Genomic DNA, 19480 nt, shown 5'->3' on the forward strand with positions numbered 1-19480 from the left:
TTCCACTAATGTACGCAGCCACAAATAGAGAAGATACGCTCAAAACATCCATGTTCCCCATGCTTATAGAAGTTTTTTTGTTTTTTTTAAACACAGGTGTGCCTTGCAAGTTAGCTCATTATCTTCTAGGAAGTGCAACATTTATTATGGTGCAGTTAGGTTCTTTGTGAATGAACCCTATGCTTTTGGGGTAGCATAGGCAGTTAGCTTCTAAACTGCTGCTGTTCCATGCAGGTCACCCTAATTCCTTCCTGGAAGCCTGCTGTGTGGCTCACCCCATGCTTCTGCTGTCTCTTCAGTTTACACAAAGAAGGGGCCCTTTCTGTTTATCCCATAACATTTTGAACTCCATTACCATTTTAACTCATTCTAGGAGGGCATATCAGGCACTTGCCACCTTTTCTACACACCTAGGCCTCTTCTCCAGCTGCTGAAATGACAAAACATCTGCTTTCAAACTTCTGGCATAAATTAGTATTTCTTTTATTGGAGTGATTAGCAAAAACAAGTCATAGAAACTGAGTCGTGAGGCACAAGAGGTGTGAGAAGCTGTCTGCAGCCACTGGCATCATTACACAAGGTGGAAAATCTTGTCTAGATGGCATGAGTAGCATCAAACAGGGTAACTGGCACTACCCACGGCTGTAGAATCCATCCATGTCTATGGATGTGGTGCTGTGGATATCTCTATGCACATATCTGTGCGAGTGTTTCACTTCAGTACAGGCCTCACGCCTGGCAAAATGTTACCCAGAAGTCCTTAGGTCACTTTCCTCTTCACACCTTCTCAGCCAGAAGCTTATCCAGTATCAGCTCGCACATGTAGAGGCAACGAGGCACATGGAAACAGCCTGCAGGGGGATTAAGAGCAAATCCAGGTACCAGAAACAATCAGCCCCAGGTGTAAATAGTAGTATTGAACATGTAACAAACATTGGGAGTTTCTTTCAATGCAAGAGCTAGAATTCCAACTTTCTGGCCCAAGGCAGGGGCGTAGCTATGGGTGGGCCTGGGTGGGCCCAGGCCCACCCAATCACAACTCAGGCCCACCCAGTTAGCGCTCGGAAAATCGGGCATTAAAAAAAAAAATCTGTGAAGCCGTTTCGCAGGCAGCGCTTCGCATCTGCCCTGCGTGCATTGCAAAAGAAGAAAATCGCCTCGTCGTCTTCAGGCCTTCCCTCACTGTGTCCCGCCCTCCAGGGGCGGAACACATTGAGACGACGAGGCGATTTCCTTCTTTTGCAATGCACGCAGGGCAGAGTAGGAAGACCTCAGACCATCTGGCCTGCCATGAGTGGGAAAAAGTGCGGGGTACAAATGTAACAAAAATAAATACCCTTCTGCTAAATGGAAGCAGTACCTACTCACATTAAATAAATTAATGTTTCTTTCACAGAAGGAATATCACCAGGTCTCTTTTAACAATGAAAATAAGATGCACCATGTTCAGTCAAGCCAATAGTCTAGCCAGTCCAGCCAGCCCAGGTCACTTGGAAGTACCCAGCCGATCACAATGGGGAAATCCCAGAATTAAGAAGTGGCAATGTCCCACATCTATCTGGCTAATCATTGTTAATGGCCTGTCCTCCAGTGCTTCAGCCAAACCTTTTTTAATCCCAGCTACACCACTGGTCTTGTAACTCCAGCAACAATTTCCATATTTAATTATGCATTGAATGAAAAACAATGCTTTCTTAAATTTAATTATAAATTTAGTTAGTTTCATGGCGTGTCCCCTAGTGCCAGTTTTATTTGAAAAGTTAAACAAGCATCCCTGCTGATGATTTTATGAACCTTTATCATATACCCTCTTGGATGTCTTTTTTTTCCAAGTGGAAAAGCCCTAATCTGTTTATCCTTTCTTCAAGAGACTGGCTACTGAATAGAAATAATTACTCAGATGGGCGATTTCAATTACTTCTGTACTGATTGAGGAAACTGTCTCATCAGGAGATGCTAGGGAAGTAAAATTTCTGGGTGAAATCAGTGAGTGCTTCATGGAGCAGTCGGTCCTGAAACCGATCAGAGTGGCAAGGACTTTAGATCTAGATTTTACTGGAACACAGTGTCGCGTGCTCGAGGACTTTGGCATACTGTCAGGCTTCTTCCCCGGGAGCACTGGGTTCGTGAGTCCTTGGGCCACTACCGTGGAGCGGCAGTGGCAGGCAAGATCACCTTCAAGGTAGAGATGAGACAAAACTGGACCGGAACCCCGGACTGGAGTTCTACACAGGAATACACGGAACTGGAACGCACCAGACGGGTGCGCACTGGAGTGGAGCCCGCTGGACTGGAACACACTGGAGCGGAACCCACGGGACCGGAACCCGCTGGACTGGAACACACTGGACCTAGGCTTCACCTACGCTTAACCACCTTTCCCCGAGGGTTGAGCCCTCAGGTTCGGGCGGCCGGCAGGACTTACAGAAAAACCAGAACTGGAACTTGCAAGCCGGAACAGCAGGAATGAGGATCCAGGAGTGCCCACAGGCACCTAGGTGAAGGCAGGGCAGACAGGCAGGGAATGTCCGGGTTCCGGCAGTAGGCAGGTTAAAGCAATGGTCAAGTCAAGGAACAAGACTAAGGCTGGAGCTTCAGTATCACGGAGTACTGGCAACAGACTGAACAAGGGCTGAAGCTCCAGAAGCAAAAGAAACACACACGGATAACCAGCAGGCTAAACACAATGACTAGTAAACTGTACCCAAGCTAATAGGAAAGCTATGCCCAAGCAAACCAGTCAGTCATACACAAGAAACATACTCTAAGCAACTCAGGAAAACTAGTAAAGCTATACACCAGCTAACAACCAAAGCTGTGCCCAAGCTAACAAGTCATACACTGGAAACATACACAGAGCAAACTCAGGAGACTTAGTAAAGCTATACACCAGCTAACAACCAAAGCTGTGCCCAAGCTAACAAGTCATACACTGGAAACATACACAGAGCAAACTCAGGAGACTTAGTAAAGCTATACACCAGCTAACAACCAAAGCTGTGCCCAAGCTAACAAGTCATACACTGGAAACATACACAGAGCAAACTCAGGAGACTTAGTAAAGCTATACACCAGCTAACAACCAAAGCTGTGCCCAAGCTAACAAGTCATACACTGGAAACATACACAGAGCAAACTCAGGAGACTTAGTAAAGCTATACACCAGCTAACAACCAAAGCTGTGCCCAAGCTAACAAGTCATACACTGGAAACATACACAGAGCAAACTCAGGAGACTTAGTAAAGCTATACACCAGCTAACAACCAAAGCTGTGCCCAAGCTAACAAGTCATACACTGGAAACATACACAGAGCAAACTCAGGAGACTTAGTAAAGCTATACACCAGCTAACAACCAAAGCTGTGCCCAAGCTAACAAGTCATACACTGGAAACATACACAGAGCAAACTCAGGAGACTAGTAAAGCTATACACCAGCTAACAAACAAAGCTGTGCCCAAGCTAGCTAGTCATACACTAGGAACAAACACAGAGAACTAGCAAAGCTACACACAGGCTAACAAGCAAAGCTGTGCCCAAGCTAGCTAGTCAAACATAGAAACTCACACAGAGCAAACAATGTAGCAGTGAACAGAGCACTCCACATACCAGGGCCCTTAGACGAAATGCAAAGGCAAAGGCTGTAGTCTCTAAGTGATTAATAAAGCCCTTCCACACCAGAGGCACAGCTGCAGCAATCACCTTGCATCCAAACAGAGGCTTGACACACAGAGAAGTCAGCCCAGCGGGAGCCATCTTGGATACTGGCATAGAGGAGTCGGCGGCAACCATCTTGGAAGAGGCATAGCCCACACAGGTGAGGTTCAGTAGGGCAATCAGCACACAGAGCCAGAGAGAAACTAAGACAGAGACAGACACAGAGACAAGCAGAAGCCAGCACAGACACTGACTCCCAGAAACAGGGTAAGTCTGAGGGTGGTCACGGCCACAGAAGTGACACACAGGAGTAACAGCGGTGGAGGTCACTTAGCAATAGTGATTATAAAATGATAAAATCTGACAATAACTAGAGGGAGGACATAAAGGAAAACTGCTGCAATTAACATTTAAAAAGAGAGAACTATAATGAAATGAAGAAATGGAAAGCTGCAAGAGTTAAAAATCTCCATACAGCGTGGAGTCTGTTTAAAATTACCATTTTGGAAGCCCAGATAAATGTATTTCATTTGACGTTTAGATACCCACTCCCAATCTCCATAAGGTCCTTGTGCAATTTCTCACAATCCACTCTTTAAGTACTGTATTTTTTTTAATAATTCTGTATCTATAAATGTGATCACTTCACTTGTTGCTCACTTTCCAAGATCATAAACAAAATAGATAAAATTCTAGCTACTATTCTAGAAGGACTGTGCTACCCTTTATCTGCCATCTGTTACTATGTTATAATACCAGTCCCAGCACAGATCTCAAGGGTAGGCCACTATTCACTTGTCTCCATTAGGAAATCTGACCACTGAGTTCAATCTCTATTTCTAATCTTAAGTAGTTATCAGTCCACAATAAGACACGGTCTCCTATCTAGCAATTTTCTAATTTCCTCATAAGTCTCTCATGAGGTTATCATATATTTTTTGAAAATCCAGATACACTGTGGGGCTCATTTTTGAAAGAGAAAAACGTCCAAAAAGTGACAAAGCAGCATTTGGAAGGATTTTTTCTCAAAACATCCAAATCGGTATTTTCGAAACTTGTTTTGCAGACATTTATCTATCTATGCAATTCACGTGCAGTGCATCCAAATCACAAGGGGGCATGCCGGGGGCTTTTCAGGATGAGGGCGCAAAACATCCAAAGTCAGACATAGATGTCATATTGAAAATGCCCCTCCATGTCAAGTGTCTCCCATTTATCCACATGTTTACCAGTTACAGGTTTGCAATTTCATTTCTGAGTTCTTTCAGAACCCTGACAGAATACTTTCAGATCTGCGTGATTTGTTACTGTTTATCAATTTGCTCTAGCACCTCTTCTAGAATCCTTGTGATTTTCTTCACTTTCTTTGAATTATCATCTCCAAAGAATGGCTGCCACATGGATATCTCCCCAACATCCTCTGAAGTAAAAACCAAAGCAAAGAATTCTTTCAGTTTTTCTGCTAAATACCATATCCTGTCTGAGGACCTCTTACTTACTAGTTACCTAATGAGCCGATTCCTTTGAAGACTTGTTTTTGATGCATTCAAAAAGAATATTTTTATTAGTTTCTGGCCCTTAAAAGCTTTTCCTACAATTCTTGTCAGGTTCTCAGGTTCAGAGCCCGCGGGGCCGGGCTCTAGAGCAAATGTGAGCCCTTGGGCTGCTGCTGAGGAGCGACAGCAGCAGGCAAAACCCACCAACCAACACTGGGCAAGCACACCGGCAGGGACTGCAGGCACTGCCCAGCGAACCGGAACACATGGACTGGAATCCCCCGGACTGGAGGACACTGGTCTGCAATCCCCCGGACTGGAGGACACAGGACTGGAACACACACCGGACCGGAACACACTGGACTGGAGCGCACCAGACTGGAACACACACCAGACCGGAACACCCTGGACTGGAGCACACTGGACTGGTCCGTACAGCTTCACCTGCACTTGGCCACTACCTCCCCCAAGGGTTGAGCCCTTGGGTTCGAGTGGCCAGCAGGACTTACCGGATACCGGATGACACAGGGACCAGGACTGGAAACAGAAGTACTCCTAAACCTAAACTGATCTAAGTGCTCCCAAGCCCTAAACCAGCAGGAGTGTTCCTACCAGAAAACTGACAAAAGGACTTCCTAAGCCCTATACTAAACAGGAGCCCCTAAGCCCTGCTCAACAAAGGGACTTCCTAAGCCCTAAACTAACAGAGCAGGGAACTAAATACACAAGCTAGCAAAGGAGCTTCCTAAGCCCCCACGCTACAGCAGTGCACCACTGCACTAACCTAACCCAGGTGCCACTAAGCACCAAGCTACAGGAGAACTTCTCACAGCGAACTGAAGTGCCTCTAACAGCACCAAACCCAGAAGTACTTCTAACAGCAAACTGAAGTGCTTTCTACAGCACCCAAAACCAGAAGTACTTCTAACAGCAAACTGAAGTGCTTCCCACAGCACCAAAACCACACTCAAAGAGAAAGCAGGGGAGCTACAAGGGAAAGACAGGGAAGCTAAACACTTAAACACAGTACAAATGTGCACACTGCACCTACACTAACCTGGACCTAAAGCAAACACAAGCAGGGAAGCCAAACACATCAGAAGAAGTGCCCACTGCACTAACCCTACCTCAAGCACGCGTTGCAAAGGCCTTGAAGGAAAGAACACCACTTCCTTATCAAGGCCCTCCCAGATGATGTCACACTCCCTAGCCCCAGACAGCACACTGAAACACAGAGAGCACACTGAACCCCATAGAGGCCCAACCCACACCAATGCAGCACCGTGAAGCACTTGAAGCCAGTACACCCAAAGAGAGAGCAGAGCAACTCAGGCAACACCCACAGCTGCAGTAAAGTGAGACAATTACAGTCATGCTGCTGGAAGCTGCCAGAACAGAGAGAGAGAGCCAGCTCAGAAAGGACAGACAAAAGAAACAGAAGCCAGCTAAGCTGACCACCAGGAAAAAGGTAAGGTTGAGAGGGGTTATGACCACAATCATAACAATTCTCTTGCCCTGCCTTATTTATTTTTTTTTTTTTACATTCAATGTCAGTGCTTATGCTCCTGTTTTCTTTACTAGGATCTGCTTTCCATTTTTTTTTACAGGTGTAATAGCTTCTTCACCAGCTGTATCTACTTAGTTTACTGGTTTAATAACATAGAATACAACATTTTTTGCACAGTTGGATACTGCAGGGTGACAATATAATAAGACGACCATGCTGTTTTCTATACTTTCAACAAAAACATTTTTGATAGCTGTTGTCAGGCACCAGAAGAGCGAACACACTGTGGGCTATCAAGAGTCTGAGCTTTAGCTATTTGTAATTTTTACTTTATGCTCTAGTCACTCACTACAGAGGTGTCCACACATAGACCAGAATTTGCCAATTCTACAGACAGAACAAGATTTCAGAAGAAAAAGGTATCAGTATGTGTGATAACAGAGCTATTTACTAGGCAAAATGTCAAATTAAGGACCCCCAGCACAAGGAGATTCACTTCAAAAAATAAAGGAGTGGCTATAATCCTTTCCCTCCTTTAGGGCCGCCGAGAGGGGGGGACAGGGGACAAATGTCCCGGGGCCCGGGCCTCCAGGGGGGCCCGGCGCCGCCGCCGCCTGGCCCACCCTCTGTTGCCGCCTGGCCCACCCTCTGTTGCTGCCTGGCCCGCCTTCTGTTGCTGCCTGGCCCGTCCTCCGTCACTCCCGGAACTAACCTTAAGCCTCCTTTTACTTCGTAGCAAGCAGCAGGTCAGGCCACTCCTTCCTTCCATGTCCCGCCCTCGCCTGATGTAACGTCCGCGAGGGCGGGGCACGGAAGGAAGGAGGAGAGGTCTGCTGCTGCCGCTGCTTGCTGCGAAGTGAAAGGACGCTTAAGGTTAGTTCCGAGGGCCCGGCGATCTCAGGAGGCGACCTCGGGTGGGCGGGGCCTGGCGATCTCGGGTGGCCGGCGACCTCGGGTGGGGGGGGGCCTGGGGGTGGCCTTGTCCCGGGCCCGGCTCCGGCGGCCCTGCCCTCCTTCTCTTGTGCCCCTGCATGACAAGGCCTACTTAGGTGCTAATCCACCCACTATCTAGGCTCATTTGAGGTTCATAGAGGCTTTTTTTTTAATTTTATTTTACACTATTGCATGTCTGACCACAACCATACTGTGTGTATTCACCATTTCCTATAATCACCATAAAACTGAAGCTATTCCACCGCTAGTCTCCCTGCCACCCAATCAACTGTGCAGCTAGTAAATTCTACAGAAATGGGACAGGAGTAGCAGTTCACCCCACTTGTTCCCTCAACCCATTTTGTTTGCTTACCTTTAAAAGGTCCTCCTTTAATATTAAGGGCCACTTTCCCTTCCTGGCTCAGATAACCAAACCACTCTCCGTGCTCAGGATCTGTAAACTGTTGGGCAGACAGAGACAGACACACAAGAACATAAGAATAGCCACACTGGGTCAGACCAATGGTCCATCTAGCCCAGTATCCCATTTCCAACACAGGCCAATCCAGGTCACAAGTACCTGGCAGAAACCTAAACAGTAGCAACATTTCATGATACCAATCCCAGGGCAAGCAATGGCTTCCCCTTCTCTATCTCAATAGCAGGCTATGGACCTTTTATCCAGGAACTTGTCTAAACCTTTCTTAAACACAGATAAATTAACTGCTGTTACCACATCCTCTGGCAAAGAGTTCCAGAGCTTAACTATTTGTCCAGTGAAAAAATATTTCCTTCTATTTGTTTTGAAAGTATTTCCATGTAGTTTCCTTGAGTGTCCCCTAGTCTTTGTACTTTTTGAAAGAGTAAAAAATCAGTTCACTTCTACTCATTCTACACTACTCAGGATTTTGTAGACCTCAATCATATCTCTTCTCATCTATCTAGTTTCCAAGCTCTAACCTCTTTAGTCTTTCCTCGTGAGAAGAGTTCCATTCCCTTTATCATTTTGGTCGCTCTTCTTTGAAACTTTTCTATTTCCGATATATCTTTTTTGAGATATGGCGACCAGAACTGAACGCAATACTGAAGGTGAGGTCGCACCATGGAGTGACAGTGAGGCATTATAGTATTCTTGGTCTTATTTACCATCCCTTTCCTAATAATTTCTAGCATTCTGTTTGCTTTTTTGGCTGCCTTCACACACTGAGCTGAAGATTTCAATATATTGTCTACAATGACACCTAGATCTTTTTCTAAGGTGTCATTGACACCTAAGGTGGACCTTAGCATCAGGTAACTATGATTTGGATTCATCTTCCCAATGTGTATCACTTTGCATTTGTCCACATTAAATTTCATCTGATCATCACTAGAACCCAGGAAGTGCCTTAATCGTTTCTCTTTGTATTCCCTTCCTTTACAAGGTAATATGAAAGAGGCCCTGGCTGTCACACACTACAGGGTGTGGAGGGTGGGTCTGAGCAGAGAATGCTGGCAATCACATATCCTAAAGTGAAGGAGTATTTGGACAGGAGTGCTGGCTGTCACGTACTCGGGGTGCAGGTTAGGTCTGGGCAGAGATGCTGGCTGTCACATATCCCAGGGACAGGGGGAGGAAAAAAACATTTCTCCAGGAAGCATTGGCTGCCTGTTGTGTTACCTTGCTGAAGACAAACTCAAACACCTTCTCGAACTGCTGCAGAAGTTTGGCATCACGTTTCTCAAAGTAAGCCATAAGAAAAGCGATCAAGGCCTCGGTGTGGGGCCACCACATTTTCATATTCCACTCCAGCTAAAAACAAATGAATACACAGGAAGGATTATTTTATAACAAAGCCTTTAGCTGGTGTGGCAGAAATATGCATAAGTTAGTCATACTTGTTTTATAAAGGGAACTTACCTGCTTACCTGTCTTTGTAAAACAATCCCTGAAAAATAGGTGATCCTGTCTATACAAGTGGAGAAGCCGCCTAATGGTTAGAGCAGCGACTGAGAACCAGGGGAACTGGATTCATTCTCACAGCTGCTTCTTGTGATCTTAGGCAAGTCACTTAAACATCTACTGCCACATGTACAACAGATTGTAAGCCCTGTGGGGACAGGAAAAACACCTACTGTACCCGAATGTAACTTGCCTTGAGCTACTATTGAAAAGTTATGAACTAAATCCCTTTCCTTCCCTGCTCTCAGGCCCTTGCAAACATATTGGTTTATTTTACGCACATCTGTGTGTATTTTATATCACACGTGCCGTGTCCTAACACCACTCAAATTCCACCCCTGGAAAGATATTTTATGTGTGTTTATTTCATAAATGCCTATTTCTGCAAGTAAACTGCTGGTTTAAGGGTAAGGGGATTTGATATACCACCTTTCTGTGATACAATCTATGCCGGTACTTTTTCTGTCCCTACTGAGTTCACAACCCAAGTTTTGTACCTGGGGCAATAGAGAGTTGAGCGACTTGCCCAAAGTTATAAGGAGCTGCAGTGGGAATTGAACCCAGTTCTCCAGGTTCTTAGTCCACTGCAATAACCATTAGGCTACTCCTGGTTTAGATGCACTGGAAGCTTTGTAACATCCCTGCTACTCCAGCACATGACTGGCAGTGTAGATCAGCAACATCATCCCTACCCCAGTGACATCAGTATTGCCCAATTTACAGAACTAGTGACATAGCAGCAGCAGCAGCAGCAAGGCTGGCTAAGAGCAAATGAAAAGCATTAGCATCCTCTTGAATTTCCAAATATTTCTTAACGTGTGTTATAGGGGCATAGCCAGACAACAGATTTTGGGTGGGCCTTGGCAAGAAGTGGGTAGGCACCAAGTGTTCTCCCCCCCCCCCCCCCCCCCCACCAAAAACATATCTCAGCTGGCGGGAAAACACTTCTTTCCACCATGGCAGTCTGCAGCAGGAATGCACTGAAAACTGAGCATGTGCAGGTGCCAGTATCGTGGAAAGCAGCATTTTCTTTACCATCAGGGGGAACTCTTCAGCTGGTGGAGCTTGGAATCCCCACCAGCTACCGCTAAGCTTGTGTTACTGTTGGGTGGGCCCTGGCCCACCCAGGCCCACCTCTGGCTACGCCACTGGTGTGTTAATGGCGCAGACAGCAGAAGGTACATACCTGAGTGGGGCAGTGTCCATCTACATCTAGGAACGAGAAGAGACCGCCGTGCTCTTGGTCCCAGCCCGTCTGGAAAGGCTGCACCATGAAGTTCTGTATGGCTACCTTGCTGAGCTCTGGGTCCTGGTGTTTCACAGCATAGCACAGGAGGAACCAGCCTGCCTCAATTGCATGACCTGTACCCAGATGCAGGAGACAGGAGGAAGAGTTGCAGGGTGACTGACAGAGAGGAATGGTGAGCACCTAGACTGCACCAAGTTCCAGATATGGACAGTACCTCAATCCTTTACTTACCAGGGTTCTGGTGCCGGCCCAAGGAGCCAGGCAACTCGTGACCATCTTCAGACACGTTCTCCAAAACAGCTTTCCCTTTGCGCTGTGGAGAAAACACATACACCTTAATGATCAACAGAGCAGCACACTTGTATGGAAATAAGCTGGTGCTGTAAGGAACGTCTCTTATGAGATAATATGTAGCTTTCTGTGGGGCATGCGATGAAGCTACAAAGTAGTACATTTAAAACGAATCGGAGAAAATTTTTCTTCACTCAACAAGTAATTAAACTCTGGAATTCATTGCCAGAGAATGTTGTAAAGGCGGTTAGCTTAGCAGAGTTTTAAAAAGGTTTGGATCACTTAAGTCCATAGACCATTATTAAATTGGACTTGGGGAAAATCCACTATTTCTGGGATAAGCAGTATAAAATGTTTTGTACTTTTTTGGGGATCTTGCCAGGTATTTGTGACCTGGATTGGCCACTGTTGGAAACAGGATGCTGGGCTTGATGGACCTTTTTTCTGTCCCAGTATGGCAATACTTATGTACTTATGTGCTCGTTGGATCCTAGGTGCTCAGTAATAAGGCACTGAGGGACCTCATCTCTCATGGACTGTTCTGTGACACTCTCTAATAAGTTACCAGATATGGTGGGCAGTATCTAGGGGCAGACTGACAAGTGATCTGAGCCCTCGGGCCAGTGGCGTAGCCACAGGTGGGCCTGAGTGGGCCAGGGCCCACCCACTTTGGGCTCAGGCCCACCCAACAGTAGCACATGTTTAGCGGTAGCTGGTGGGGATCCCAAGCTCCACCAGCTGAAGACATCCCCCTGATAGTAATTAAAACGCTGCTCTCCATGATACTGGCACCTGTGCATGCTCAGTTTTCAGCGCATGCCTACTGCAGCCTGCCAAGGTGGAAAGAAGTGTTTTCTCGCCAGCTCAGATATTTTTCTGGTGGGGGTTGGGAAGAACACTTGGTGCCCACCCATTTCTTGCCTAGGCCCACCCAAAATCTGTTGTCTGGCTACGCCCCTGCCTCGGGCAAAAAGGGTCATAGGCCTCTAACCACCTATTAAACATGATTAAACTAGACAGAAGTTAAGGCACAGTGCGCCCTTTAATGTTGTGGGCTCTTGGGCACTGCCCTGTTGTCCCAATAGTCAGTCTGCCCCTGGCAGTATCTCTTCTGGTATATAAGTGATAATGCTGGCTGGTTTGTAGGTGTTTTATAATAAGTTATTAGGTACTGAAATGGTACCAATTATGTTATTAAAAAAAAGATTAGGTCACAGAAGCTCCGCTGAATGGTTCACATAACTTGTTAGTAAGTTAATAGGTTCATGAAGCGTGAGGAAGCCTGGACCCAAGTGTAAGTACGGGTTTAGATTTGGTTAGATGAAGGACTGACTTGCAGGGGGAAGAACAAGAAAGAACCCGTTAAAAAGGTCCGAGTATGCACAAGCTCTTTATCTGAACGGGAAATGCATAATTAAACTGAAGAAAATCTATTCCAGTTTGCTTAAATTTTTTAATCGGGATCTCTTTGCTTAATAGGAGGCTGAATTGTGAGGAACATGCTATCCTCATACTGGGATGCAGAAAATGCACCTGTCACGTACATACCTATCACAAACATGAGTCCTTTCTTTTAGTTTTGATTTGTCTCTGTTCAGTGAGGTTATGCTCATAACAGAATACCTACACACATTTCAAACAGTGCATGTTTTACAAAAGCAGCACAGACACACATCTTTATTTTTAAAAAAATGACTCTCAGAAGCAGCCCCAGAGACCACAAATTCACACCTGCTCTGATGTTGGTGCAAATGTGTGCAGGCATGTGTATGCACTCCTGCCATGCCTACTACTACTACTACTATTTAGCATTTCTATAGCGCTACAAGGCATACGCAGCGCTGCACAAACATAGAAGAAAGACAGTCCCTGCTTAAAGAGCTTACAATCTTCTGAGAATGCCTGCATATGGTCTACGACAAAGGACACATGTATCTCCACTGCCCAATTTTAAGAGCCAAAGAGGTTTAAATGGCCAGCAGAGGCTCCTGCCCAGTCACTGATATTCAGCTGCATTTAACTGGGTAGTGCTGCTGAATATTACCGCTAACCAGCGGTTCCCTAACCAGCTAGAGACAGAGTTTAGCCAGAGCCACAACTTAGTTAATTAGTGGCGATATCAGTCTGCTAACAGGCTAAAAATGCACAAAGTTAGAACAGCAAAAAGGCTAACCTAACTTTATGCACTGAGTCAATCAGGCACCAGATTGGTTTATTTATTTATTCGGATTTTGCTCGCCCCTTTTTCAGTAGTAGCTCAAGGTGAGTGTAATCAGTTGGGTTGGTTGTGAGCCCTTGGGCCCTGGCCGAGGCCAGCAGGGTGCCGACCCAGGCCAAGGGGAGACCGACCCACCACCGCACACCCCAGCTACACAATACCCCCTAAGCTACCCCTCCCCACAGTCCCTCAGGAAGAAGGGAAATAGGCATACAGGCGGGCCTCGCGGCCGAACCGGAACCCACGCAGACAGAGCCACTCGTGCGAGCCTCACGGCTGAACTGGAACCCAATCACACACAGGGAGGGGTGAAAGAACCCAGATGGCCCCAAGAGGCCAGACACACGCTGAACACCCGCAATAGGGCAGCGGGGGAAACAAAGGACCAGAGCGGGCCACGCCCACGCAGGGGACTAGCGCAGGACAGGGAAACTAATACAGCAACCCCCCCACCACCAGGGTAGGAGCCCCAGGCAGAAGCCAGAGGAACCAAACACAAAAGGAAGGCAGAAAGCCCTTGCCTCAAACCCACTGTAGACAGAGGCACACAGAACACAAAGGGTTAAGCTTGTAGAGCCAGCAGAGAGAGAGTGCCATAAATCAACAAACAATCAGAGAGAACGCTTCCCCTCCCGAGATGGAGTGGGGCCCATCCAACAAACACACTGGCAGAGGCAGGAATACAATACACACAGTACACAAAGGGTTAAACTCACAGAGCCAGCAGGCGGGACACTGGGAAGAGAAATCCTTAAAACAAACAAACAAAGGAGAACGCTCTCACTCAGCCCAGAGCCCCGGAGGCTGAGCAATGCCCAGCCCCCACTAAACAACCAAGCAGCTGACCCTGATTACAGAGCTACGTACACACACACACACAGCAGCAGCTAACCCAGAGGGAAGGAAAAGAATACTCTAAATCAACACAGATCCCTGTCAGAACCTAGAGCACGTTCTGAGAGAAACCTATCAGGCTTTCCTGTTACCACCAAATAAGTAACGCAAAAGCAGAAAAACTCCTCAGCAGGGTTGCCAGGTGGAAAATTTTTTTCCAGCCCGATCGAGCCCAAAAAACAGCCCAAAACCCGCCCAAACACAAACCCCGCCCCTGACACCCCCACCCCCGCGTCATCACGCCCGCCCCCGCCGTCATCAACCCCGCCCCCGCCGTCACTGGCCCCGCCTTCCACGTCACCGGCCCCGCCTCCCCGTCATCGGCCCCGCCTCCCACGTCATCGGCCCCGCCTCCCCGTCATCGGCCCCGCCTCCCACGTCATTGCCCCGCCTCCCCGTCATCGGCCCCGCCTCCTACGTCATCGGCCCCGCCTCCCACGTCACTAACCCCGCCCAAAACGTCATTAACCCCACCCAAAAACGTCACTAACCCCGCCCCCCCGCGGCCGAAAAAACCGCACTGAAGGCCAAAAACAGCCCAAAAAACCGCAACCCGCCGCGGGCAAAAATTTCCCGCGGCGGGTCGCGGAAAACCGCCCAATTGGGCGGTAAAACCGCCCACCTGGCAACACTGCTCCTCAGCTGCAGGCTAAAGTACTATCCCCTGACGTCAGCACAACCCCTGGCAGCCAATCAGAAGAGACTTCCCCCCTCCCCCTCAGCCAAACCGGCAGAATCATAACAGTGAGTTACATTCAGGTACTCTGGATATTTCTCTGTCCCAGGAGGTCTCACAATCTAAGTTTGTACCTGAGGCAATGGAGGGTTAAGCAACTTGCCCAAGATCACAAGAGCAGTGGGATTTGAACCGGCCATCTTTGGATGTCAAGGCCAGTACTCTAACCACTAGGCCACTCCAGTTAACTTCTGGCTCAACCTGCATACCCGGATATTCAATCCTGAGAGCTGTGTATGCCCCAGCATTAGATATCTGGACTGGAAGTGGTTTACAAGCTGGTTGTCGCGGTGGGCTGAATATTTCCCCCAAGTTACATTATGTTATCATGTGCTTCTATTCCACCAACTCCCTATCAAGGGTTCAAAGCAGATCACAGAATAAGGAAAATAGTTCAAAATTAATGCTAGATACATTTTAAACAAATATGTTTTTAGTAAGAATTTAAAGTTGTTAGCTCACAAGGTAGAGAATTCTAAAACTAGACACTCTATTAAACACATAGACCCCCCCCCCCCAGATTCTATATAGCATGACTGAAAAGGCACGTGCAAATCCAGTTGTATTCTGGCTTTGCAGTGGCGTACCAAGGGGGGGGGCGGTGGGTGCGGTCCTCCCCATGTGCACGCCGCTGGGGGGGTGCCGCGCGCCTGTCCACTATGTTCGTTCTGTGCTCCCTCTGCCCTGGAACAGGTTACTTCCTGTTCCGGAGCAGAGGGAGCATGGAAACGAACGAAGCAGACAGGCGCGCAGCACCCCCACCCCACCCCCCAGCGGCGTGCACCCGGGGGGGGGTCTTTTGCCGGGGGGGGGGTGTGCTGCATCCAGGGGGCGGGGCACATCGGCGATCTGCCCCAGGTGTCAGCCCCCCTAGGAACACCACTGTGGCTTTGCGTGTGGAATTTAAGTACTTAACAAGCTAGTCAGCGCCAATAATTACGTCTTAACAAGCAATTAGACACTAATTGGCATTAATTAGACTTTACACGCACAACTTGCTAGGCACAGGGGTGGCCCGACATTAGACCACGAGGCAGGGGGCCTCAGGCAGCACTCTTCAGGAGCGGCATCTACCCCCTTTGCGGCGTTTATTTCGTCACATTCCAAACCCGGCAGTGGCAGCGATTCCCATATGCAGCCCTGCCGCCGGCACCCGCCTCTTCCCTTTACTGCAGCCGCCTCTCTGATGTAACTTCCTGTTTTGTCAGAGGCTCAGGCAGCTGAACTAAAGGGAAGAGGCGGGTGCTGGCGGCAGGGCAGCGTATGGGAATCGCTGCTGTTGCCGGGTTTGGAACGTGACAAGGTAAATGCTGCGACTGAGATGGAGGTGGGAAGAGGGGCGGCATTCTAGCTCCGCCTCAGGCAGCATTTTGCCCTGGGCCGGCCCTGGCTTGGCATGTTCTATAAAGTGGAGCGTGTAAATTCTAAAGGGGGCGTGAATTGGGCAAACCTTAGGCGTTCTGAAAATTTATGCACAGTGTTATGGAACACACCTGCTCTGCGCTGGCTGTCATTCGCTCTTCTTTCTACCTTTATTAATATGTGGAATACGTTTGGTCTGGGCTTCCAAAATGGTATTTTTAAACAATGTCCATGCCTCATTTAAAGTCCTAACCTTTGCAGCTGAGCCTTTCAGTTTTTTTTAAACCATTTTCCTCATTTTATCTTAGTTACCCTTTCAAAAATTAAATGCTGCTACAGTAGATTTTCTTAGTGACTGCACTCCAGTTATAAAGTCAAATTTGATCATGTTATGATCACTGTTTCCCAGCGGACCCGACACTGTTACCCTTGTACTAAGTCCTGCATTCCACTAAGGACTAGATCTAAAAATAGCTCCCCCTCTTCTCAGTTCCTGGACCAGTTGCTCCAAGCAACAATCATTTATCACGTGTAGGAGTTTTATCTCCCTAGCCCTCACTGATGTAGTATTTAACCAATTAATATTGGGGTAATTGAAAAATCACCCATTATTACACAGTTGCCAAATTTGCTAGCTTTTCAAATTTCTATTTACATATCTTCAGCTGTCTGATTGTTGTGGCCTGGTGGACAGTAGTATAGCCCTACACACATATTTTTTCCCTTCACACATGGCATTTCTAGTCATAAGGATTCCATGTTGCTGTCTGTTTTAAAATAGGTGTTAATATAAGTTTATTTTGAAAAGTTGTGAGCCAGTTAATAATGTGAAAACATTTAATAAGAAATGTGCTTTAAAAAGTTAACTTTGCAGTGCAAGGGATCTCTTATAGGATAGGAGATACAACCTGAGTTGGAGGATTGGTTCACAATCCTCTATGATAAGTTAGGAACTATGAGAGCACACTGACTAATTGCCAGATAATCTGATACATCTGAGGAGAGGGCAGGGGAGCTGCAGAGGCTCTCAGATAATACCGCTTCTGGTTATAAGAGGGCATATTAGAAGCCTGGAACTGCAGAGGCTCTCAGATAATACCTCTTCTGGTTATAAGAGGGCATATTAGAAGCCTGGAACTGCAGAGGCTCTCAGATAATACCTCTTCTGGTTATAAGAGGGCATGTTAGAAGCCTGGAACTGCAGAGGCTCTCAGATAATACCTCTTCTGGTTATAAGAGGGCATGTTAGAAGCCTGGAACTGCAGAGGCTCTCAGATAATACCTCTTCTGGTTATAAGAGGGCATGTTAGAAGCTTGGAGCTGCAGAGGCTCTCAGATAGTACCTGCACATGCTGCACAATCTGCTGCACAGCCCAGCTTCCCACCTCCGAGTATTTCACCATCATCACCTCATCCGCCTCCTCCAGCTGCTGCACCAGGCACAGGAGCATCATCGGCACTGCCATAGCATTCGTAGGCACAGCACCTGGCAAAGCAGGCCGCCCCAGCTCGGACGGATCCTGCCGCACCCAACGGATGATCTCATCCATCATCTTCACAGCTTCTTCCTGGAAGCCGCAGGAGAGAATGAGGTTGGAAGTACACTGGAGCAAAGCCCCTCTGCAGATACAAGCATCCACCTAAACTACTAGCACTACATCCCATCACCCTGAAGCATTTCTGTGCTTACATGCATCCCTGCTCCTAGCTCATACCACTCCTGCCTTCATACACGCCCTTGTCCCACCACCACCCCATGACTCCTACCCTCATGCACGCATCCTGCTCAGCTGTCTCTTTTCCAAGCTGTAAAACCCTCAAACCTGTTTGACGAGACAAATCTCTCTTGCTCTTTTTTTTCTCTCCAGCTTACTTGAAACTACACACTGACTACTCGTTCACGGCCTCTGCCTGTGCACACACTCACCCTGTACTTTCGCTGCCCAGTGGCTCTCCAGAGCTCATCCATGGCCATCACGTAGAAACACTCACTGAAGACGGTGCGCTGCACCTTCATTGCTTTCCCATCACGGGTCAGCACAAATGCACATTTCTGGGAATCTGCAGAGATCCGGGCGTGACGAATCAGGAACTCTCCCCCTGGTGTGGAACAGAGACCCACATTACTCTCCAGTTCATTACGTAAGAGATTAAGGTTTATAAACAAGCAGAGAATAAATTAATAAAAACAAATCAATGAGTGCGTGCAAGATTGCAAATGTGGGTGGGGAAATCTGTACAGTGGCATCCTTTGATTTTCTTGCTGGGACAAAGGCCAGAGGGTCTCACCTTGAGCCAGTGGCTCCTGGTGAGAGGAGCTTTGCATGCAGCCCGCATTAATTTGGCCAAGAATTGGAAAGTGGCATCAGTCCCTCCAATAGCGGGGCTGGATTACAAAAGTGAAATATATATGTGAGATGGAGAGACTGACGGCTGTGAAAAGAAACATTTTGCATAAATGGGAAGGGATTTGGGGGCCCTTTGTTAAAGCCTATCCTGGATAAAAGACGAAGGGTTTGGAAGGGGAGGGGGAGTAGTTGGGAGGGGGAAATTGGGAATTAGGGAGGGGGAGAGAGGTATTAGAGAGGAGGGTGATAGGCAGGGAATGTGGTGTTACTCATAAATAAAAATTAAAAAGTTGAAGTATATTTTGTATTTGATTATGCATTGCAAACTCTATTGTGTATTCTTTGTTATGTACTTGGCACATTGCTACTGTATGTGTAATTTTGTATTGAGAATGTGCTAGGTGCGCTATGTTCAGAATTCACAATGTTCAATAAAGACTTCTAAAAATTAAAAAAAAAAAAAAACAAATCAATGAAATTATACAAAAGTAAAAACATTAAGTAACATAATACTACACATAATATCAATATTGAAAGCCTCTGCTGTATCTCACACTGGTCTTATACTCATGCCAGCTTCATCTCCCAATAGCCTAAAATAAGCAAGTGATTCTAACTTTATTCATATTTGTGCCTATTTTGCAGAACCCATATCTGATTCAGCCCCAACAGCATGAATAAACAGATGACAGCAAGTGCCCTGTATCCCCAGTGCCGGTGGCTTTGCTTCCTGGAGCTTCTTAAAGGGAAACGCTACTGTCTTTTGCCTTGAAAGATATACCTGGGTATCGTAGGAGATGCATGCTGGTTTGGACCAATGGCCTCTGACAGCAGTCAGTCTGGAGTT

At 47.1% G+C, this 19480-nt stretch overlaps 1 protein-coding gene across 3 annotated transcripts in view; it reads right to left on the bottom strand.

The window, feature by feature from the left end:
* Positions 1-467: 467 nt before the first annotated feature.
* Positions 468-19480, bottom strand: part of LOC115463517 (N-acylglucosamine 2-epimerase-like) — a 30802-nt gene continuing 11789 nt past the window's right edge. For 2 of the 3 annotated variants that reach the window (XM_030194096.1, XM_030194097.1), the window contains exons 5-11: positions 18213-18385; positions 17629-17853; positions 11016-11097; positions 10722-10897; positions 9254-9385; positions 7967-8054; positions 468-851 (exon numbers count right to left, since the gene is read on the bottom strand). In XM_030194096.1, coding sequence (XP_030049956.1) covers positions 778-851; positions 7967-8054; positions 9254-9385; positions 10722-10897; positions 11016-11097; positions 17629-17853; positions 18213-18385 — 950 coding nt within the window. In that variant the 3' untranslated portion in view covers positions 468-777. The remainder of the gene's footprint in view (positions 852-7966; positions 8055-9253; positions 9386-10721; positions 10898-11015; positions 11098-17628; positions 17854-18212; positions 18386-19480) is intronic. The other variant, XM_030194098.1, reaches the window with a different exon arrangement.

Source organism: Microcaecilia unicolor, chromosome 2, assembly GCF_901765095.1.
Source record: "Microcaecilia unicolor chromosome 2, aMicUni1.1, whole genome shotgun sequence".
Classification (NCBI taxonomy): domain Eukaryota; kingdom Metazoa; phylum Chordata; class Amphibia; order Gymnophiona; family Siphonopidae; genus Microcaecilia; species Microcaecilia unicolor.